The sequence below is a fragment of the Rhyacophila brunnea genome, unplaced genomic scaffold, assembly GCF_057557595.1.
Source record: "Rhyacophila brunnea isolate RB1 unplaced genomic scaffold, BYU_Rbru_1.0 scaffold_9, whole genome shotgun sequence".
NCBI classification, from domain to species: Eukaryota; Metazoa; Arthropoda; class Insecta; order Trichoptera; family Rhyacophilidae; genus Rhyacophila; species Rhyacophila brunnea.
This window is the reverse complement of record NW_028233361.1, coordinates 36,378,915-36,402,815: the sequence shown is the minus strand read 5'-3', so window position 1 is coordinate 36,402,815 and position 23,901 is coordinate 36,378,915. Positions and strand designations below refer to the sequence as shown.

At 34.3% G+C, this 23,901-nt stretch overlaps 2 protein-coding genes across 4 annotated transcripts; one reads left to right on the top strand and one right to left on the bottom strand.

Annotated features, from left to right (window-relative positions):
- The first annotated feature begins 341 nt into the window (after positions 1-341).
- LOC147063560 (zinc finger CCCH domain-containing protein 15 homolog) lies at positions 342-16,839 on the top strand. Its single transcript, XM_085959359.1, has 7 exons — positions 342-377; positions 535-638; positions 6,507-6,714; positions 7,988-8,223; positions 9,570-9,836; positions 11,175-11,408; positions 15,284-16,839. The coding sequence occupies exons 2-7, from the start codon at positions 567-569 to the stop codon at positions 15,461-15,463; spliced, it is 1,197 nt and encodes a 398-aa protein (XP_085815485.1). The 5' UTR covers positions 342-377; positions 535-566; the 3' UTR covers positions 15,464-16,839.
- On the bottom strand, positions 12,781-23,901 carry LOC147063559 (phosphotriesterase-related protein). Of its 3 annotated transcripts, none has more exons than XR_015072048.1 (7): positions 23,831-23,901; positions 22,160-22,411; positions 21,066-21,323; positions 20,448-20,612; positions 20,063-20,280; positions 19,082-19,295; positions 12,781-13,345 (listed from the first exon to the last, which is right to left on the bottom strand). XR_015072048.1 is itself a non-coding variant. In XM_085959360.1 (6 exons), exons 1-6 carry the CDS (start codon positions 23,844-23,846, stop codon positions 19,155-19,157), a joined length of 1,050 nt encoding a protein of 349 aa, XP_085815486.1. In that variant the 5' UTR covers positions 23,847-23,901; the 3' UTR covers positions 18,293-19,154. The 3 variants fall into 3 exon arrangements, 1 of the variants encoding a protein (XP_085815486.1); XR_015072049.1 differs by lacking the exon at positions 12,781-13,345 and adding an exon at positions 18,117-18,230; XM_085959360.1 differs by lacking the exon at positions 12,781-13,345 and having other exon boundaries at positions 18,293-19,295.

Genomic DNA, 23,901 nt, shown 5'->3' with positions numbered 1-23,901 from the left:
ATAATAATGTTATAGTTTATAGTGTGTTTGCACTTCGAAATACGATTTATTTTTTAATATATTAAAATTTAAATAAAACAAATCTCAAACATCTTCGAATATCGAATATCATATCAACAACCCGTTTATTGGCATCATATCGCAGTTTTAAGATGATCATGGATCAGCCGGTAAAGTACCAAAAATCCATAATAATGCTGGAGAATAATTATTTAGGTATCTGACTCAGGAATAAAAATGACAAAATATTACACGATAATAATGTAGAAAATAATTATTAAGATATTATATTATATGACAACATTCCACACGTTCTTGAGAGTTTAGTCCATGTTTAGTCTATGCTCCATAACCTATAACCGCGTATAGGGGGAAATGTAAGTCAAATTTTCTTTTATAGTTTTTTGCTCATTTAAAAAAGAAAACCGTATACAAAACACTCTAACAACTGAACTTCTATTAATTGACCGTTAAATATTGCTTAATTAATATCTTTAAGTAACCCTTCATTATTACGCTTTACTCATATTTCAGTTTAGCTGAGTTGTCTGACACTGACATTCACCATGCCACCGAAAAAGACCAATAGTGGGGCCAGTAAAAAAACTGAAATTAAGAAAAAGGAAAAAGTTATCGAGGTATTTGTGAAAATATTTATTTAAATAATGCAATTTTCATCCAGTTTGAGTTTTTGAATGAATATAATATCTTTATGTTACTAGTTATAGCATATGTTATTTTCCACTGCCAGACTTGAGCTGGCATGTCATATTTTTCAACTAGTCCTCTATAAATAAGCAGTCACCAACTATGCTTATTGAAATTCATGAATCAAATGCATTTAATAATATATTTTTATATCATAAATTTTAAGTTATACTAAAAGCTTACTACAAAATGTTAATTGTAGTCACTTTTTTTATCTCTAGTTTTAACGTTAAAAGATTACAAAAAAAACAGTAAAGATACAGTCCTTACATGTTTAAATGTAGAAATCACAATGGACATAATATACCACACCAGTTTATGCAATATAAAACAATTAAAAAATATATACAGTCGAACTTGGTTATTACGAGGAAGATGGGACCGACTGAATTTGCTCGTTATAAGCATTACTCGTTTTATCATTATAACAATTTTCGCGCCATGTTCTATTTAAGCATAGAACATGAAAAATCTGAAAACCATCGTAAAAATCCCAGAAACAAACATGGCATTCATAAACTACAAAAGAAGTTGTGGTACTGTTCGGTTATACGGAATACAGCGGAAAACGCATTTTGAAAATAGCCGATAAACTGGATTATTTGTTAGTTTGGGTTAGGTTTGGTTAGGTTAATGAGATCCCCGGGGTTCCAGCGGCTAGCTCAGGAGTCCATCGAACCCCGGATTCACAAAAAAAAAAGAAATTTCAACGGTTGGAGTATAAATAAAACACAGTCCTTCGTGCTCGTAACGTGATATTGTTTATATTTTACATTTTTAGTAGTTTTAGTTTTACAAATTATATTTGGGATTTTTACAGTTGTAGTCGTCAGGTCCGTACCTATCGGAAAGGGGACGCTTACTAATTACTTTTTTTTTTTCAAATCTCGCGTACCTACGCCGTCCAACAAAAAGGACTCTCGTGATTGGCCAAATTTTATCGCCTGATTTTGATTTGACGAATCACGAGGACCACCTCGGCGCAGGCGCGCAGGGATTTTTATGTTGCCGGCAAGCGCGGCAAAATTTATTATATTTAAATACTTATATTTAGTCTTAAAATTATCTCTTTCATCCATCATCATTTTTACTTTTTAAATTAAAAAGAAATACTTTCGTGGTTGAGCAAGGAATCAGATTAGATGTTTTATGAAGCCGTTTCTAGAGGTCAGGGTTACGTTTCGACTTAAGCTACTAAATGATTATTTTACACCGGGAGAAGCCCGCCTGTAACAGGGGTGTATCAATTCGCCCCATCTGGATTAAAGTCGAAAGGTACGCCCTGATCTCATCGGCCACCCATCCAATTCCTTGTTCATCCGTTAAGTACATGGCATGATAAACAGTTTATAAAAGAATTCAACTACAATCTAACTATTCTAACATAAAACTCTATACTTTAGCTCTATTTTTTTTATTTTCTATATTTATTTTGGATTATTATTTTCAGCTCAAAGCAATGCTTTCGCGATACTTTTGAATAGGTCAGAGTTTGATTTAATTTCAGTGTAGTACATTTATTTTGTGTTACTTTGTTTTAATTAGGTTTTCTTGTTATTTTATTCGTTTTTATTAGTCAGCGGAGGGGTCGCGGAGCTATAGTCTTTGACTCTTGGGCTGTCCAGTTTTTTGTATTCCGAGAGGCTACATTTGTAGACGTTTAGCCCTCGTTCGGAATTATAGTTTCGTGTTACGTTTTTCTTCTTCTGGTGCAATAGGAGCGTACCTCGTTTGGCGTCGTCTGCCTTTGCAACCAGGGCGTGGTAGTGGCGTTACTATTGAGCCAGGCTCGTTCCGGGCAGCGGATATCTTTCTGTGGAAAGTTTTCCACTGATCTGCTGGTCTCTGGAGTATCACCTCATAGATGGACAGGTACTGTGTCTCCATCTGTTCCTATTACTGCGGGCAAGGCATCGTATAGCGGTACAACGGCCAGGCTCGTTGACGGCGGCACGGCTCTCCCACAGGTAATAGGATGGATGTTTACAATAAGTATCCTTTTCCCTTTTTTTTTTTTTTTTATATATAGATGGTTACACTTCGGAAGTACCTCTTGTTGTTTCACGATATCTTTCAGGCGTCACGTCCCTAGTCTCTCCATGAACCTGCGCGAGAAAGGAGAGTGCGCACTCTCCACACCATCAAGCTTTGGTATCATGAATTTTCGGCTACGCTGCCTTTGGATGCGCTTACTTCGAGAGGTGGCTCCCTTTGTGCTTCCAAATTGTCTTCATCTGTATTTATTCTTTTTCTTTCTTTAGTAATTTATTCGTTCATTAGACTTCCTGTACTTTAAATTTATTCGAATTTACTTTATTAATTACTCCTACCCCATACATTAAATAGCTACTAATTTTATATAAAATCTTCCCATTGTACTTATGGTACTTACTATCACATTGAATATTTTACCCTAATACCCATAATTATTTTGCAACATTGTATTGACTGTATAAATCACATTGATATTAAAAATTGAAATATTCCACCCTCTCATTATATTTATTTCTGAATCAGTACACTTAAAACTGTGTAATTAACTTTATTTTTAGTGAAACCCATTTTATTTAAAAAAAATTGTTGTTTCGTTTTACGCGCCCGATTTACGGTGCCTCTCACGTTTTATTATTATTATTTTTTTTATTATTATTGAAACCCATTGAGAAATTTACGGCTTATTGACTCATTTTTTTTTTTTTTTTTTTTTTTTTATCACAAGCATACAATCTCTACTTTCATCCTTTTATACCTAATTTTAACTTATTATTAAAATTTAACATAACAACTAACACTTTGTCGAGTGACGCCTTATTATTCCCGTTCCGTTTTCGCTGTGTTAAATTTACGATTGGTAATTTGTAAAGAAATAATAGGGACGGTAGTGTACTATTTTCCTCGTTTCTCTTTGGATTCAAATTATTAACACGGCGTAACTTTGAAACAGGTTTCGCGCTACTGTAGAATATCGTCTTTCCCGTTTATAAAATTGTTTGCGATTTTCAATGTTAATGTTTTCGAATTCATTCATATTTACTTTATTTGAACGGAAAGAATTGGCGTCACTTTGCGGAGCGTTATTTTTAAAACTAGAATGTACATTTTTCTTACTAACGAACTTAAGATTATAGGGCTCAGAAAGTGGGTCCTTAATTAACTTTTTATCCGTAATTAGAAGAATTTCCGGATATTTACGATTATTATCTTCACTTTTAACTACACTGTTTACACTGAAACTTCCAACAGCAACTCGGCGTTCACCCTTGACTAGAGGGTTGGCGACTGGTCCTGCTTCATCTCCTCGTGGTCGAGCCTGCGCCCGTACAGCTTCTTCGATTCATCTCAGCTTGCGCGCCTTCTCAGCCCTCTTGTGAGGCTCCCTAGCCTCGCGTTTCCTTTTTCTCTCCTCACCGAACATCCCGTGGTCGACTAGGGTACACATGTTAGTGATACCCTAGGAAAATCGGCATTTTGCTCGCCGTTTTTCGTCGTGAGTGGGCCGTGGCCTCTACGAGCCCTCCTCGCTGGATACCGTCGATGATGTGTCTGGTCTCCATAGGTGGGATTTGTGCAGCCATTCGTCGTACTGGAGACGCGCTGGTGCTACGGTCTCCAGCACGACGCTAGGCGCGGTCAGCTCCGTATGTGGACTGTCTTCGAACACCAGAGGGCCCTCCCGGTTTGATGTTGGAGACAGCACTTCTTCTTCGATAAGGGTTACGTCAGAGTCCGCTTTTTAGTTAACCATTTCTTGGTTGTTCCGGCTCCTGGATCGTCAACTTTTATTTAGCGTTCGCGGGCGTAAATTTTATTTCGCGGGTTCGGAAGAATTAATGCGATTCTTCACGCCCCATGTTGCCAGGCGCCATTGAGATCCCCGGGGTTCCAGCGGCTAGCTCAGGAGTCCATCGAACCCCGGATTCACAAAAAAAAAAGAAATTTCAACGGTTGGAGTATAAATAAAACACAGTCCTTCGTGCTCGTAACGTGATATTGTTTATATTTTACATTTTTAGTAGTTTTAGTTTTACAAATTATATTTGGGATTTTTACAGTTGTAGTCGTCAGGTCCGTACCTATCGGAAAGGGGACGCTTACTAATTACTTTTTTTTTTTCAAATCTCGCGTACCTACGCCGTCCAACAAAAAGGACTCTCGTGATTGGCCAAATTTTATCGCCTGATTTTGATTTGACGAATCACGAGGACCACCTCGGCGCAGGCGCGCAGGGATTTTTATGTTGCCGGCAAGCGCGGCAAAATTTATTATATTTAAATACTTATATTTAGTCTTAAAATTATCTCTTTCATCCATCATCATTTTTACTTTTTAAATTAAAAAGAAATACTTTCGTGGTTGAGCAAGGAATCAGATTAGATGTTTTATGAAGCCGTTTCTAGAGGTCAGGGTTACGTTTCGACTTAAGCTACTAAATGATTATTTTACACCGGGAGAAGCCCGCCTGTAACAGGGGTGTATCATTAACCTAACAAATAATCCAGTTTATCGGCTATTTTCAAAATGCGTTTTCCGCTGTATTCCGTATAACCGAACAGTACCGAAGTTGTTTATTGTAATGGAAGTGCTGAGCCGCCGGCGCTGGTAGGTACCTACTGACTTCAGAGCTTGGATTTTTTACATGCAATTTCAACCATATGTGTGGATACTTTTCAAATGTTGTCGGCGAAAACACCAATTAGGTACTTAGACACTTAATTAGTGTCATAAACATAATCCGATACCGGCGGCATCGGTCTAGTTATCTGCCCGGTCGGATTTTATTGCTTAGGGTCGAAAATGTTATTTTAAACGATCGACACATTTACAGTTTTGCTCGATATACCTGAGAAGTAGCTCGTTATAAAAGTGAATAAATGTATGGAGAAAATCATTAACTAAAATAATGTCAACGAATGTTTCCTCATTACATCCGGGATCTCGCTATTTCCGTTATCGTAATAACCAAGTTCGACTCTATTTCATTACCAACACGATTCAATTCGAGTTATCGGAACCAAATGAGACTATGGCAGACGCCAGAATTTATCCATTCCTGTCTTTTAATAATTGAAATCTAAAATATAATACAATCTACCGTAACCCAGAAACAAATGAAAACTTATAGTGCAAAGCCCTCCGCTTGCAGTAGACTTAGCGTCATAGGTTTTTATTTGCTTCTATGTTTTTTCAATAGGTTATGTTAGGGCACTGGAGCAATATTGTTTATGGAAAAATCCACCTTAAGCCACTTGGTCATTTTTACGCTTGCTTCTATCACTGTGTTTAGTTAACATGAAAAACAGTTGTATTATAATAATCTTTAATTATCATAGTATAAATTGGTGTCATGCATTTATTTTGATTTTTACATATTGATGTTTTTTGTACTTATATTCTCATATCTTTTCCAAAAAAATCATTTTTAAGCATTTGAAATAACTATCAATTAAGAAAACGATATTTTGGTGTAAAAAGATACATATACCAAGGTTTTATCAGTAACACTCTCTTCTTCTTGATCGTTCCCTCATGGCTGAGGATCGTAACCACCTTGGGAGTTTTTTCATCTTTAAATCAACTAATACTTTCCAACCCTATCGATCCTCTGCTTCTCTCAGGACAGAGTGAATGCTGCTCCCAGTCAGCTCCTTCAGTATCATTAGTAACCTATTAAGATTGCCTGTTTCTGAGGACGTAACTGTCTATGGTATTTACTACAAAGAATGCTTAGTTCGTAAATCTGCCACCTACCCATTTATAGCTATGAATACTTACTTTTTTTTGTCTTTGTATTTTTCCAGGACAAAACATTCGGTTTAAAGAACAAAAAAGGGGCTAAGCAACAAAAATTCATCCAGCAAGTAGAAAAACAAGTTAAAAGTGGCGGCATCCATCCTGCGGGGCCAATGGACCCATTGGCCAAGAAAGCCGAGAAGGAGAAGAAATTGAAGGAATTAGAAATGACTTTATTGTCCAAGCCTGTTGCCATCACTCAAAAAGTAGAAAAAGGTGAAATATTAGAATGATTTAACATCAAGTTAGAGATACTTTGTACCACTTGGTTTGTTGTCATGACGTGTGTATTCAACTATTATTCGGTATTTTTTGCTATGAGGATTGCTGAAAAAGTCACATCAATTTGTCATTGCATAAACCCTTTAAATGCCGGGAGGTATTAGAATGGTGGTACCCGACGAGCTACGAATTTCGATGAAAAAATCAAACCTTAGAAACATCATTGTTTAGAAATATATTAAAGTATATCATAAAGACTTGTATATCGGTTACGAATGTCACCATTATCTCAAGAGGTGACAGTATATTGTGTATAATATATTTATATATTTAAAACAAGCGACTGGGCTAGTATAGTGTGTATACACGCTCATTTTCTATAGCCAGCCTTGCATGCACCGATTTGTAGACGCATAAACGCGCTTGTGGCATACATCCGGTTAAAAAATACAGCTGCGTCTTGTGAGATAATATTTCATCGCCTTGATGAATAGACCTTTTCCGCATCTATAAAATTCAGACATGGGCATTTGAAAATTTTAATTTTTTGCTTGCTTGGAAGCTGGTGATAATATATTAAGTATTCCTGAATTCCACATGTCTTGTTGACCAATTTTGTGCCATCCGTAGCTGCTATAAATTCAGAACATCCCTAAAAATAATCTTATGTAAATATTTAAGTACTATGTAATAATAACATGTGTTTTTTAACTGTAATTTAACATTTTTTAAATATCGCACCACAGACCATACCACATTATCGACCACCCACCAAAATTCAAACAATTAACTCCCCAAGTAGATAATAATATGTAGGTAGGTACTTCTTTTACAGCATCCCCACAAACTAAAGTCACCGCACGTGATTATTAAAATATTTGTGCAATTTTACAATTGAAACTACCCATATCCGGGAGGATTTGTATTATAATTACCTATCGATTTTATAAGTAGCAATATACTTTTTTATCAGCCAACGAAGGTTGCAACAAAAGCATCCACCGTTTTTATTTCTAATTAATTCTTACTCGCATTAGCTCAGTACGTAGAGTGTCCGTCCTTGTATATAATCGTCTGTGCGTCATGGGTTTGAAACCGTAAGTGCAAGAACCCAAAAGGTTGGGCAGATAACTAACAACTATTCCTCGTAAAAAAGGTCTGATAATACAACCTTCACTCTGTGGAGTCCCATATGTTCCGTTTACGATCGAACATGGTAATTCACTTTTTTTTTTAACTACTTACTAATCCGACTCGCTGGTTTCAGGTACCGATCCAAAGTCAGTGGTGTGTGCATTCTTCAAACAAGGTCTGTGTACGAAAGGAGACCGTTGTAAATTCTCCCACGATCTGACCATAGAAAGGAAAGCGGAGAAGAGGTCGCTCTATGTGGACATGAGAGACGATGATGAAGACACTATGGACAACTGGAACGAGGAGAAACTTCAAGAAGTCGTCGAGAAAAAACTGGGGATGTCTAAAAATATTCCTACCACTGATATAGTGAGCTATATTCATTTGTCTGTGTTATGATAAAAATTTAGATTTAAAAATACAGTATGTATTGTATTATGCTTCATGAAATCTTAAACTCGGCAGCATTTATGGATATATTATATCATCAATATATTATAGTAATACATATTGCTGTAACATTCACAGAGTGACCTTAACAAGATAAGGCAGATATTGATTCATATTAAATTTTATTGACTCAGCAATTAACTTATTATAATTGTAATAATGTTGATTTTTGTGCTTTAGATAAATTTGTTACAATTTAATTACGTTACATCCGAGATCTCACTATATCTGTGATCGTAATAACCGAGCTTGACTGTATTATGTATTTCTTCGATTGGTCCAGTTGCTCAGCGAATCAGCTTGTGTATTGTAACCATAAGCCGGCTCGCACATCCATCTAGCGTCAGTCGCGCGTAGCTTTCGAAACGTATTGATATTTCAATGCGGTGATCGGCGAGCCGGTATAGGAATGACCAATTTGTAGGTGTTTCTTTGTGACATCGACCCTCCGACTCGGAGCCCGAGAAGGATGCAACAGCCAGATGTTTTTTTCAGACGAAACAGTTGCATTCGATCAATCTGCGAAGCTCCATTTGGCAACGCGTGTTATGCTGTTTCGTTAAATAATGATGACGTCACATCGACGTATTCGACACGTTTTTAGGCGAGACGAGTTCCGATGTGCGAGCCGACTTAGAGGTTTATTTTCAAATCTCTTCGTTCCTCTGCGTAAGACGGTGCTGATCAATATTATGTAGGACTTTTCACCACGAATCGGTACTGTCTCTTTCTGTTGATATAAAACAATTTGCGACTTTTACTGATACATTAGGCCAGTGGTCGGCAAACTCATCAGTCAACAGAGCCAAATATCAACAATTCAACGATTCAGATTTCTTTTGAGAGCCAAATTTCTTAAACTGAAATTATATACCTATGTAGGTACACTGTTTATTAACTTAATAAACTTTAGTTAATGATTTAAGTCTTAATTAAACTATTTGTACACTGAATAAAACTTGATAAAAATTTAATTGTATGTAAGGTATTCGTAAAATTAAATCATGGCCCTTTATTTTCGTCATCCGATTTCCTTTGCTTCTTCTTTGTAGCCATGTCAAATATAGCAGAGGGCATTTGTGGCAGAGCCACACTCAAGGGGCCAAAGAGCTGCATGTGGCTCGCGAGCCGCTGTTTGCCGACCACTGCATTAGGCACATCAGTTTACTTTCATCTCGAACTATCCCAATAAACTTAAAGTAAACGAAACATGGTGTCGGTTTTGAAGAACATTAATTAATATCTATTGTTTAATTATACTTCAGATTTGCAAATTCTTCCTGGAGGCAGTTGAAAAGTCTAAATACGGTTGGTTTTGGGAATGTCCGACGGGCGGCAAATGCATCTACCGACACGCCTTGCCACCTGGCTTCGTTCTCAAGAAAGACAAAAAGAAAATGGAAGACAAGAAAAATGAAATCTCATTAGTTGACCTTATCGAGAGGGAGCGGGCTGCCTTAGGATCGAAACAGACTAAAATTACTCTTGAAACTTTCGTCGCATGGAAGAAGAGAAAACTTCAAGATAGAAAGGTACGTTCTTTGTTACATATTATTTATGCTTTCAGCCACTTTGTCTTTTGTAGATTCTACATGTTTTCATAAGCTATTGAGACAGTGTCTGTGTTCATCGGAGGCCTAGGTACATCAGTGCCATTACATATTGAATTTGCTCCATATGTTGGCTTTATTGGTCAGAACTGTCATGGATCTGAAGATACTATGAAGCATTCGTCCCGGTACTTTATTCTTTGACGTAATGTAATCGAACTTAAGTACCGCTGTCATGGCCCCTACAAGGGGGGGTTGATAGGGCTCTAGCCTGGGGGCCAGGCGTGTTTACCTCGTAAGTGAGATAAACACAAATTTGCTCAAATGGTGGCGCTATTTTACTTGAAGAGTATTAACATTTTAAAATATGTCGTTGTGTGATGAAAATTTTGATTATTGTATGTCGATATTCGACAACTCCATAATTCAAGTGGATAAATTCCAGAATACAAAAAATCACCAAAACTACACTGAATACCCTTAATTTTACCTGGAATACCATTTGGAAAACACTTCTGAAGAGCGTCACACTGCTTTTAACCCTGCGATAGGTAGGGGGGCCCACTTAAGGATGTGTGAGGGCCAAGACCATAGCTCGTTTGTAACTAAGTACCTACCATTTTTCCACTTATGTTTCCCCCTGATAACTATCTAAGAAATCAGGAGAATCAGTTGTTTGTACAGTAGAACCTCGATTATCCGGACTAATTGGGGATGAAGAAAGTCCAGATAACAATCATCTATTTTATTTTCAGAATAAACCTTTTTAACAGCATTTTTTTGCTTATTATATATTTTTAATTGTACCCTTTTCTTATAATCATACGAAACTGATGATCAAAAAGAATTCTGGACATTCAAGGGTCAATTGTTAACTCCTAAGGTGTAGAATCAGCCTGCCATTAGTGATGCCAGTCAGGGAGCAATAACTGTGTTCAACCAAATTCCTTCAACTATTGATATATTCCACTTATGTGAGGTGAAATTAAATAAACATGTATTTTATGGAAATTATTTCCTAAAACGTAAATGTCTTTTGAAAATCTTGAATTGATATTTTGTAATCCTTTGTTAAGGAATGTCTTCAGGAGACAACCAAGATCCACGTCACGTTGTAGAGCCGATTTAAAAATATAATATGTTTAAATAAATAAATTGTATTTGAAGCTAATAAAATGATACATAGATAGATGTAAATTCATACAAAATATTCCATTGATTTATTTCCCTACCAATGGTGACATGAAATTCACTGTACTGTGTACAGATAGCCTGTGACGTTGGAATGTATTTAATTTGTGATTATTTTCATTTCCGCAGGACGTGGTAACCAAGGATGAAGAGCAGAAGCGTTCCGAGTTCAAAGCAGGTCGGCACGTCGGTCTATCGGGTCGTGAGATGTTCAGCTTCAACCCTGACCTGGCTGATGAGGACGAAGATGATGAGGAAGGCGGGCAGACTCTTGACTCCTCGCGCCTGCAGAGAGACAATGACGAAGAGGAACACGAATACAAAGAGTTGCAGCTCGATCTCATCACCTTGGAAGCTACAGAGGTATTATTATCTGACAAATTTTATTTCAAAGCGTTTAGTGCACGGTGACAAGTTGTGAAATGAGAATGAATTGCACGAGGTCTGGCGAATTTTTAATTATTTCGATGACTCGAGACTAAAATACATCTTGAAACACATTCATACCCCGAAAATAGTGAACTTCTGTCATTAATGAAATCTATATATCATTTGATGAATTAGATCAGGCATGCCCGACCTGTGGCCCAAATGAAGACTTTGCAGCGCAAGGCCCAATTGAAGTTTTCAGCTTCCTATATTTTGCATTTTGGTATTCATACAATACATAAAAAATCTCGTAAATTTACCACATTAATATTATATTTTGTGAAATTAGAACTTTCTTGTTGTGCTGCGTGCTAGTACCTGTTTTTATGCTTATGCCGGCTCCACACACTCCTTACTTAATAGTGACCGTAAAGATTTTTTTAAATATTCTCTTGAAGTCACAAAATTAATAGAATTCGATACCAGGTTCGCATTTATGCAGAAGTATGAGGAAATGTTCTTAACTCCATTTTACATGGAGGTGGAATCAGCGACTCCAAATTTACAAATGGAGCTAATAGAACTGCAATCAAGCATAGAGTTAAAGTGCATGTTTGAAGGTAATAAGCTTAAGTATTATCAGAAATATATCCTCGAAGATAAATTTCCAAAATTAAAACGACTAGCAATGTGCATAAACGAAGTGTCACAGCAGGTTGCTCGATGAAAACACGACCAATCAACTGCGATTCGTGTCAGCTAAATTACCAGTCAATATGAAAAAGATATCAAATACATAATATCGACTACCTCATGGAATAACACACTAACTCTAAATTATCAACTTTTCAGGAGAGCAAAAAAACCATTCAAAAAAATTTGTAGCAAAAGCCGTTTATTATGTGCAAATATTATTTAAATTATAATTTATATCTTTAAATAGAGTATCATTTAAGCATACAATCAACTTTTGCAAGACAATAATTTGGGAAATAATACCCTAAATGTGTTTTTCCACGTTAAGTTTGACAACTAAAATATTACATCTAGATTTGGTGTGATTTTTCCCGTTTATATATTTTAAGAGGGTGTATATATCTATACTTGGTGTGTTTTTCCACGTAATTATTTTTTTTTTCATAAAAAAAGTACCACGTAACTTGAGATGGTGTTTTTTTTCATGCTAATTCTGAAAGATAATCTTAAATATCTCGACTTAGAGAGATTTTTGTTTTGACTTTTACGGGGAATGACATACTATGTGCTCTTAGTGTTTTCTCTCTCGATGATATTTGATTAAACCAAAAATATGTTTAGATATTCTGATGGAATATGAAGAGATTTTTTAATTAAACAATATTTTATTGCAATAAACTGTATTTTAACCATTCAGTCAGTTTGAGGAAATTGTTTTACAGAACATAATATTATAGTAAAATAATTGCAAATTTACTTAATGAATATTCCACTCAACATAATAATGATTGGTAGTATAAATTAAGAAATGATAGGATAGTTTGTTACCTATATATTTTACGTTAATTACGTTGCAGCATTATAAACGTTATGTAAATTAAACTTTTTTTAAATTAAGTATAGGAAAACTATCATATAATATACAACTGTATTCTTAAAATTAGATTTTAAATATGTAAAAATAGTACTTATAAGACTTCTATACTTCTATGCAGCTACTTATTTCTATCGCACCTCACTTAGCTGTTTGTAGATGCCAAAGGTAACAATTAATAGCCATCCTATCATGAACAGTGAGATTATAGATGGCATATTATTTTCTCTTATAATGAAAGACTCGTACTTCACTTTGTGACACAGTTAAAACTTTTGTAAATCAAAACATGCTGTAACAGTTGTAATGCGATTTTCTTTTGCACGATTTATATCACCCTGTTTCATCTCTCTCGAACGTTCTGTAAATAATAAATGTTACTGATAATCACTTTATTTTTTATTAAATATTTAATTTACTCAATTATTGTTTCCGTTCCTGTTCAGACGAAGAAATACGAGAAAAATATGCCTTTATATTGGCGTTCAGTAGCAATTGGAAATTGATATTGTTTTGATCCAAATCATATGCTATATTGGGGAAACATTTTCACCATATTCAAATTCTCGTCTTAATATTCTTTTTGGCTATTTTTTCTAACATAGTGGGATTCTTTTCTTATGAAATATATTATTAACATGTTCAATTATACTATTTTTTTTTGCTTCCTTGAGTGCATGAGAACGGTTGTTGTACCTGCCTTGACTATACAATAGCAATTCTGACTCTTCCTTTTTTTAAAAGCACTCACCACCCACATATTTGAAATTGAAAGTGTTTGTAAAAACATAGTTTTACATACTTTTATTATTTCGTTATAGCATGACAAACCATAAATAAGTGCTTTTAAACGTCTTAAAGAAGCTGGTAGTTTTGGGTTTTCTTTTGCACTGACTTGTCATATCGTAAGATGTAATCCCATTGTTTCTCATGATTGCCAATAATACAAAATGAATCAAAACTAACTTGACGTTCGGATTCACTCATTTTTTGGGCACATATTTGAATTGGCAAGAATTTTTACATAGTGCTTCCATGGTATTCAAATATTCTTATATTCATTCACATATTCTTCACCTGAATTGAATGCTTTTTTGGCTTTCTTCCTTTTACACAAGTCTTAAATTACAGCTCTCTTCTTATTCTCGATTCAAGTGTGTCAATTTATAGTGAAAATACTTTGTACAGATGCACTAAGTAAGTACAACGTCATGTCTGATGACGTGATGTCTACAAGTGCATTTATGTTTCAAGGTGGAAAAGTACTGACAGAAGTATACTGTTATTTATTATGCTCTAAAATAGAGCGATATATTTCATTCTGTGTAAGATCTGCTAGAGATTTCGTAATTTCTTCGATCAAATCATCAATCATTCCCAAATCTCCTCCAAATTTTTGCGTCATAATGGCACACTGGAAGAACAACTAAAACCCGACAATCCAGGATCACTAGGACTATTCGGAGTCTTCAGATGGGGATAAAATCAACCTGGACTATCCAATTTTCACCCAAACATGCAATAAACCTTTTAGACTATTTTTACTACCATATTTATCATAAAAGTATAGTAAAAAGGTCAACACATGTGCAAAAATAGGCAAGTATTACCTTATTTACTTATCACAAGTCGTCATGGAATCAATACAAGAAGAATAATTATTGTAGGTTGTAAATTGGAAACTAATGGTGCAAATATGCATTTATACGATGCTTACTAATGATAGGAAGACGTTATAGTTTATATTACGAAACACAGAATATTATAAACATTAAAAATCCTGTAGGAGCCAATAGTACAGACAGAATATTTAAGGTTGAATCATTTATAATTATAACCTAAAAATGTGTTGTCTGAAATAGGAGATTTATTTTTTTATTGTTTCCATCCTTTATTTTATTAGTCTCTTGAGCTTATTGTAATATTCGCCGAGATCTAGTTGGCGACATATTAATTAAATGGAATGGTTCATAACTTAAATCCATTTTCGAGAAAAAAATCCAAAAAAAAATTGGCTGGTGTGGTATTTTTTTCTATACAACAATAGCTCAAAAAACATAAAACACACTATTTCGAATTGGTGTGTTATTACATGAGGCAGTCGAATACAAAAACAAGTGTCACATTAATTATAAGGTAATAAAATATTTTGAATAAGTTCTTTGTTTTATTTTTTTTATATGTGTGGGCCACCTTAAACTCAGTAATATTTTTTTTATCCCACCAAACGATTTGGGTTGGGCACCCCTGAATTAGATAGATATAATATAAGACATAAATGGATTCTTCTGCTGCTTAGGCTGACGGCACCGGCACGATAGCGGTGGAGCGACACAACGGCACGGCATTGACCAACGGCGACATGTCCACCTCCCCCTCCCCCGAGGAGGAAGCGGCCGACACGGGGCCCATTAACGAGAACCTCTTCGTGGACGATGACCTGGACGAAGAACTGCAAAATCTGGATTTGGAGCAGTGAGCACGGCCCGGCCTTGAAGCCTCAAGGTCTGCGGAGTACGGGTTTGTGCAGTGCGCAAGCGGCTTGTGGGATTTCTCAATTATTATCGTATAATAATATTTACTGTTCTTTTGTATCATGGAGGTAATAGGTTAGAATGCCTGTATGCAATCAATCAAATATCACTTTAAATAAATTGATAAAGAAATCATTATGTAGACAGACGGCTCTCCAATTTTTACCATAATCACATTAAATTCATGACTACCGCAATTTATTGGTTTGTCACTTTTCGTATTCTTTATTTCTTATGCTGTTAAAAATACCATCTTTTAGGTTATGTGCACAAAATTTCATCCTCCTGTGTAATTTATTATCCCACTATGAAATTAATACATAATATTATCATAATATGTGCGTAAACATCTCATATTCCTTCGTGAAATAAAGATTACGTAAATTATGTGTTCGAGCAATGATCCTACTCAAAATAATTCACAATTAATTAATTGTCTTATCATAATTTAGAATGTGTCATAAATACATAAGTTCTATTGTATAATGTACCATCAACAATATTTGCGTAACAACCAATATGTTATTAAAAAAAATATACAATATGAAGAGAACATAATTAAAATTAATGTGGGTTTTCTACAATGTATTACCTCCATGATCAAAACTAAATTAACCTGTGACTGATTTGTCTTCGTCTGGACATTGGTATTGAATACTGTCGCCCCTTTCCAGTGTCAAAACTATTGGCAAAAAAACTGTACCCTCTCACACAGACATTTGAGGCGCTAAACTCCGAACTCAGAAAAGTCGCTAAAGTTGCTTTTGCACACAGACCATCATTCATTCCACTCAGCTGAAACGGCATACTTTTTAAACTTTTCATCAGACAAAATCGGACAAAAATCAGACTATAAATATATGTTATTATAGGTGGAAATAATGCATTCATCCATCAATTGTATAATATATATAGTATACCAATGCAGTGTTTTAATTGTTCAAATGATATGTCTCGACATGTTTATGATGCTGTACAGAAAAGGTGTTACATATTATGCTTGCGATCCATTGGCAAAGTTGTGCTGTGCAACCGGAAAATATACCATTAAAAGCAATATCCATACCAGGTCGCTAACAAATTGATACATTTGAGTTAGTGGCGGCAACTATAGGAGTTAGAGTTGAAAGCTACAATCCTGCCGAGTGCCAACCATTTTGTAAATGTCAAGTAATTCGAATAGATAAAGTTGGTAAGTTTGTGGTCGCCTCGAATTCGTATGTGTGATGATGAGTGCATACAATAAACATTTTTCAGATATTTGCTGTCAATCTATTATTAACTTTATGTTATATATTTTTGGTAAATCGAGCAATTGAATGCTATCGTAGAATTCATACATCATTTGTATAAAACACTCATCATAAAATGTTTTTTTTTTTTTTTATAGTAACTACACAAATAATATTATCCCATTACATACATACTTTCTGTTTTCCATCTAAATTCTGCTATTACTCTCTATGCCTTTCTTTTATATTATAAAATGAATAGTATCTTTAAAGATATGTTTCATATTATATTATTAATCATTGTATATCAAAATAATAGTTATGTAATAATTTTACTTGATATATGCCATTATTGTTTGACCTTAGATAATATAAATTTAATGTATGAATTAATTTACAGAATGACGGTAAAGTAAATTCAGTGGTTCTTTTAAAAAAAAAATATATTAAACGCATAATAAACTCATACAATATCATATGTATTATAAATAACTATTGTCTGTCTCGAAAATTTATATGTATAAATTATTTTACCACTGATACTAGTTAGTTATTTTTTATATCAAAACAGTTAAATCGTGGGTATTCTGCGAAAAAGCACTAACTCAAAATTTTGCTGTATTGACTTAATGATGAGGTAATCTTACTAAGAGTATGCTCTATAGTCTACAAAAACACACACAGTCATATCTATAAAACTGGCGAAGATAATTTATGTTATAAGTCAAAAAGACATACATAAATTCAGAGAAAAGGCACTAAAGGGACTTAGTGCATTTGCTTCTCTCATTCTCAGGCTGTATTCACAAAATTCTGCGTGCGAAACTGCACTAAGTCATACTCAAAGCAATATCGCAGATTTAGATTATTTGCCTTTTATATGTATAAAACAAGTTAAGACCGTCCAAACTTTCAAACTCGATTATCTCAAAACTAGTATTTTTGGCTTAATGCTTATTCGCAGAATACCCACGAAATATGATTAAAAAAAAAACAAACATGACAGTTGTGTATCGCTCAAAAATTGTGTTAATTTTTTATCAATCCGTTTTTGTCATAAAATTCGTAGACTCCGGTGTAATTTCATTATTCTTTCCCGCGATCAAGCGAAAACTGTGAAATTAAAAATGTTGTAAAATTTATGTAATCCGAATTCACCTAGCATGTCGAAATATAACTCGTGTTAATGTTAAACTATGTATCAAAGTGATAAAATATATATTTATTAATGGTTAATAAATTGGATTAACAATAATACATTCTTATCTTATTTCATCATTCTCAATATAATATAAAACAAAATAAAAATCCTATAAACATTATCCATAATTATATTGGTAGATATCTTTTCAGTTAAACTACCTTACTGGGGCAATGACTAACCTCTATTCCCAAGAACCATTTTTGGGACTGTATATAAATATCTAGCACCGTAGGAATCAACCTGTACTTTTTTACTGCAGCATGGACAACTGAATACCTGCGGGCATAGATAATGTGTAAAAGTCGTACATATAAAATAGTTAAATTAATTATTACCGGTGATTATTCCACATGTTTTTACTGTTTGCAATACATATTACAAAAATACTGTAAATTCGCAGCTTAATACATACTTTTTAATCTAAAAAAGACCAAAGTACGCATAGGTGTCTATTATAACAATGTTAGAAATAAAAAATATCTGTTTTATATTAACATTATATTTCCACTGTTTCTTAATTTAATTCTATCAAATACAATATGACTTGCATATTGTCTATGATCTCAAAAAGATTAGATTATGTATACCAGTCCCGAATTTTCTTGTCTTAATCTAGTAATCTTCAAACTTTTTGATTGCATATCCCTAAGGCAGAAAAGAGAAATAACTCGTACCACGATATAATATTTCTTCATATCCTTTGCCTCATTACTGAGGATGGTAATCACTGTTCACTGAAATTACAGGCTTTGCCAACAATCTTCTTCCATCTGGAGAGATGCTGCACTGATCTTGTCGTTTATTGTTGATGCAGTCGCTTTCTTGATAGTTTCGCTTCATCTGGAAGGCGCACGCCTTACAACCTCATCCCTTCCAATCCACCAGAGATCACTCTTCTCTCCAGGCTGCTCAGATCTCTTCTTATCACATGACCGAAGGATTGAAGAACACATCTCTTTCAGTTGACTGAGTGACGTTCTATGTATATCTATTTACTATGCAATTGAGCAGAAACCTACAGTGTATCTACTTTGGCGTATGCCCACACATCAGGGGAATGCGTACAACACTTTGGAGACCAATGATCTAGTCTTTAATAGAAATCTATAAAAATTACACCTGCTTACCTATATAATACATTATGCAAACATCATGACAGATTGTTTTTTTCTTTAAATTGATATGGCCACCTGGGTAGTATTATTTTAAATTGTATTTCAACCAATCGGCAGGATTCTTGATTGATATTTGATCAATATCTTCTTGACTGATTCCTCTTTCCTTCATTTTTGGTAAGATATTATTAATGATGTGTGAATAGCCATGTCCACCAAAATCCATCTAAAAATTTCAATGAAAGTTAATAAAGGTGACACCACAGCCAGTGATGCCAACCGTACTATAATTATAGTACAATACCATAATTTTAATTCTGCGAAAAATGTAAAATACTATAATTTTACGCCAAATATACCAAAGTACTATAATTTTAAAGGATTCAAGACGAAAAATGTTCTTGTACTATATATTTTTCAGAAATACTATAATTTTTACGCCTTTGTACTATGATCAGCATAGAAAAAGATGGCAACACTGACCACAGCACAAACAAATTTGCAACTTCAGATTCTCAATGTTAGATGTCAGTAATTTCCAAATCATACCAAATACGGATATGAATTTATAATGAGTAGAAAAAACTAGAGGACTAAACCCAGAGCGAATGATAATAATTATAACCTTTCATAATACACAACATTTGATATTGATTCCAGAACAATTTTAGTTTGGTTGAATTGGTAACCTATGTTGGCAGCATTATTTAAAAAAAAAAACTACCTATTTTACTATGGGAACTTACCTAATGTTATGTATTTTTTTATCTAAATAATGGCAGCTCATTGGATACAATTAATATATTTAAGACTTCATCTCTGAGCACAGCTGGTGTGAAGCTTCCTACGAATGAATCTACATAATCGTTTTTTTTAAATTACACATAATATTTAAGATCCTTCAAAATCTTCCAATTAATTTATTATGGCCTTCAATGAAGGATTAGCAGCAAACTTTATTGTACGAATTGTAATTAACTTTGATATTATTACCAATCTGTGCTTGGTATGTATGTCGTGAGATAACATTACACGGTTAGCCTTTCCTTGATCGACCAGCAACTTGACTTTGGCAATTCGTTGGATGTCAGACGGCATGTCAGTTGGCGAGTGCAACTGGTAATGGGACACTTCTACTCCAAACAGATCCCACTGGCAGTAGCAACCCAAGTCGCTGAACTCCAGTACCGATTTATCATCGAGCAGTGTTCCTAAGAGGAAAGAGATTTTAACATATATATCTGGTCTTTGGTTGATTTATGACAAGTACAAAATTTGTAATTTTGATATTGATGAATAGATTCAGTAACTTTTGTAAACTCTGTGTTAAATAATATAATAATGTACGATGCAGTTTTAATAATAAAATATTATATACTATCTAAATGTGACATAATAGCCTTGTCAGCCTTTCCGCCAGCTTCCAAATAATGTCTCATGATGTGAAATGGAGCATCCCTCTCTCGGTGAGGGTGGAAAGTGACTCCGCAACCCAATTCTTCCTGCAACTCTCCCACCGCTTCTATGACACGCTTTTCAAAATCTGAAAAAGAATGAATATAACAGTGGTACATAGAAAATTATTAAGAATAGTTTTTACATACATACATTGAAAAGTAACATGTGAATTTGCCATATCTGGGATCTCGTCTGACGTCTTCATAAGCGAAAACATTACAACTTGTCCATCGTGCGCGGTTTGGTGGTGTATGACTATTTTGTGTCATAAAATTTAGAAGCAACAGGAAGATATTTTTAAGGGCACATACATGGTGATATCGTCATTTTCGGAAATATATTTTTTTTCACCAATCGCCAAATTGTTGCCGATTGTCCAGAATCACTCAGTCAGCAGTGGCATCAAAATGGTGCCAATCATCTTCAACAGTTTAATTAAAAAATAAAGGCAAATATTTATTTTTTTGAGATGTTCAAAATTATTTGTAAGTAATCCTTATGTTATCAAGATTTTCTCAACGATGAAATCAAGGTCTACCTTGTATGGGCCACACGCTGGCGATCTCCCCCATGAACCCCGCTTTCACTGTCGGGTCAGCGGCGAACCCCACAGTTAAATCTGTGAGCATCCGTTCGTAGAGACTCTCCTTAGTTTTTGTAAGAGTAGCAGCATCTTGCATGTCTCCAATGTAATAACCTGTACCGGCAACAATATGCACTCCACTTTCTGAAGAAATGCGTTTCATGAGCTTTAAATCTGGACCCAGCCCAAATGTTGTATTCTCAACAATCGTTCCTGAAAATAAATAAATAATGTTTGAGTCTATTAGTTTCAAAGTCGGTAATCTCTGTTTATACTTTTTTAAATATTTTTCTGAATTCTGATGTAAGTATTCATAAAATACCAAATCCAGCTTTGTTTGTTAGTTAAATAGAATTAAACACATAATTTAAAAACACATCCTGCGCCCCTCGGAAATCGTGTCCTTTTTTTTCAAAAAGATTTTTTCTATTGGTTATATATATTTCTCAGAAGTCTTTTCAAATTATGTATGTTCAATAAAAGGATGTTACATTCTTAAATCCTGTGAATTATTCGTTGAATAAAAAAAACATACGTTTATTAAATAGAATTAAACCGAATGTTGATTACAATGTCTTTTATCAGCCAATAATTTAAATACTATTTTTTTTTCCGATCATGTCCGATCCTAATAGGATTATATACGCCTCCACAGAGTGGAGGTTTGTATTGATAGATATTTTTTTTTACGAGAAATGGATGTCAGCCACTTGCTCAACCTATTAGGTCCATACTCTGACTAATTTTTTTTTTTTGGTTTTTTGCAATTATCTTAAAATAGCGGAATATGGAGATTACCAACCTTGAAACTAATAGCCTCAACTGAAATAGCCATTTAACAATTTTAAAATATAATATTATAATAAATGCTTTGTACTAATTCCACAAATTTTGTTTTATAGTCGATAGCTATTTCAATTGTAAAGTCATGATGGAGTAAAAGTAAATTACCATGTTCAATTGTAAGTAATTGCTGCTTTCCATCCGTTCTCATTGTTTAAAATAGAACAACACAATAGAAAAAAGACACAAAGTTTAATACAACGAACCTCCGCCATACTTTTTGTATGCCATCACATCATTGTAGACTGCAGTATCGGTATCCACTCCATTGAACTTTATATTGTACTTGGAAGAATACGGCATTTGTCGCACGAAGCCTACATTCTGAAGTGTGATTCCATCATTGAAACGATCCTCCAAGTGTGGTGGAGGCGGCCGGTAGAAATGAGAGAAATCCAATGAAAAATGTTCATGCGTTAACGTTCTTCCCAGTTTATCAGGTTCGACTGGACCTAAGACTAAAGGAATATTGAGTAATAAAATACGTAGTTAGATATACAATTAGCGGGTTAACTTCTGAATGTCGCTGTAAGAAGGTACGATACTAAAGTGTGGGGAAATATGGGATAAAACTTAAACACGTGTTATAATATGTTATATTATGAATAATAAAAACTGCGTTCAAGGTCTTGATCTATGGCGACTGGCTTTGGAATATCTGTCTTATTAATCTAGTCTGTGTATTGATATACCTACAGGGCTCGAGACTTACACGGTAACGTTTTTTTTTGTATTTGGCCTGTCATCATGTATTTTTCCTTCTTCCTTCCTCCATGTTTTGGCTTTGCTACAGTCAATAAAAATAATCAGTGATGCTGTATACTTGGAGGAACCGAATTGGAGAGTGGCCACTCTGGATGGGGCCAAATTGAAAGAGTTGTTAGAGGGAACCAAAATCCACTTCTGATGATAACTCTGAGGATTTGCTCGATTTAAGATTTAAGATATCGACTCTCCTTTTAGACGATACTCTTTTTCTTCTCCGCAATAAACCAAAAGTTTACTAATAATAATTCTAACATCACTCCTGATCGTTTTAGAAATTATGTAAATTGACAAATACGTACACCACGGGAGCGTAAATTGAAATGATAAATTTCGAGGCGTTCCTCATTTGAAAAGTGTGATTAGCTGCACTGGAGGGGATTGTTAGTTAATACTTTTAATTTTAACACATAGAAAAGAAGTTCTTCAGATCCTCGTAAGATTTAAATAGATAGTAATGAGTCAATTAATTCAGCAATAATAGATAATGATTAATTAAAAAAACACACATATTTAATAAAATGTCTTCTACAAAAAAGTTACCTATCAGAATCAATAAATTTCTGATGTCTCCAACTCTACACACTTGTAAACGGTTGCCAGGCAGTAGTGCAGTAGCAAAATTTAAACGAGAATGTGGACATAGTCGGTACAGTGGAAATGTGAATTCGTGAGATAAAGCTAAGGACATATTGTTCTGCATTATTTTTAACAGCGCCTAACATCTCTCTTTTTCTCCAAATATCTGTATAGGTGTAAATAATAAAACATTAATTTATTTTAAAACATAGGTAAACACGGTGAAAAAAACCTCATTACACCTCTGTCATTTATATCAACTGAAATTTAGGTAGGTAACGTTGAAAGCTAATGGTTCGATAGGATAAAAATACAATTGATATCAAAGAATGTGGATTCTTTTCAACATCTTTGGGTAATATAATATAGATCAAATTATTGTATTAAAGTGAAAAACATAACCTATAAGTAACAAATCTACAACAGCTAAATTTATGAATGTAACCAATAACATTGTGACGGTATATTATAATTAGTGTGAGAATGATTCAAGTATTGTATTTAGTAATATTAGTTTATGGGACTTTTCCTACCTGTCTGAACCTTCATTTTAATAAACAGAATTTAAACTTTGTTGTCAACTTTAGTGTCAATTGTCATTCAT

What these genes read in the sequence shown, in the direction of transcription:
- LOC147063560 (XM_085959359.1), top strand. Translation starts at nt 567, where the DNA reads ATGCCACCGAAAAAGACCAATAGTGGGGCCAGTAAAAAAACTGAAATT. An exon ending in AAAAGGAAAAAGTTATCGAG is followed by an intron (nt 639 to 6,506) that starts GTATTTGTGAAA and finishes GTATTTTTCCAG; the next exon opens with GACAAAACATTCGGTTTAAA. An exon ending in GAAAACTTCAAGATAGAAAG is followed by an intron (nt 9,837 to 11,174) that starts GTACGTTCTTTG and finishes TCATTTCCGCAG; the next exon opens with GACGTGGTAACCAAGGATGA.
- LOC147063559 (XM_085959360.1), bottom strand. An exon ending in ATACAAAAAGTATGGCGGAG is followed by an intron (nt 21,324 to 22,159) that starts GTTCGTTGTATT and finishes ATTTATTTTCAG; the next exon opens with GAACGATTGTTGAGAATACA. An exon ending in TACATACCAAGCACAGATTG is followed by an intron (nt 19,296 to 20,062) that starts GTAATAATATCA and finishes TGAAATTTTTAG; the next exon opens with ATGGATTTTGGTGGACATGG.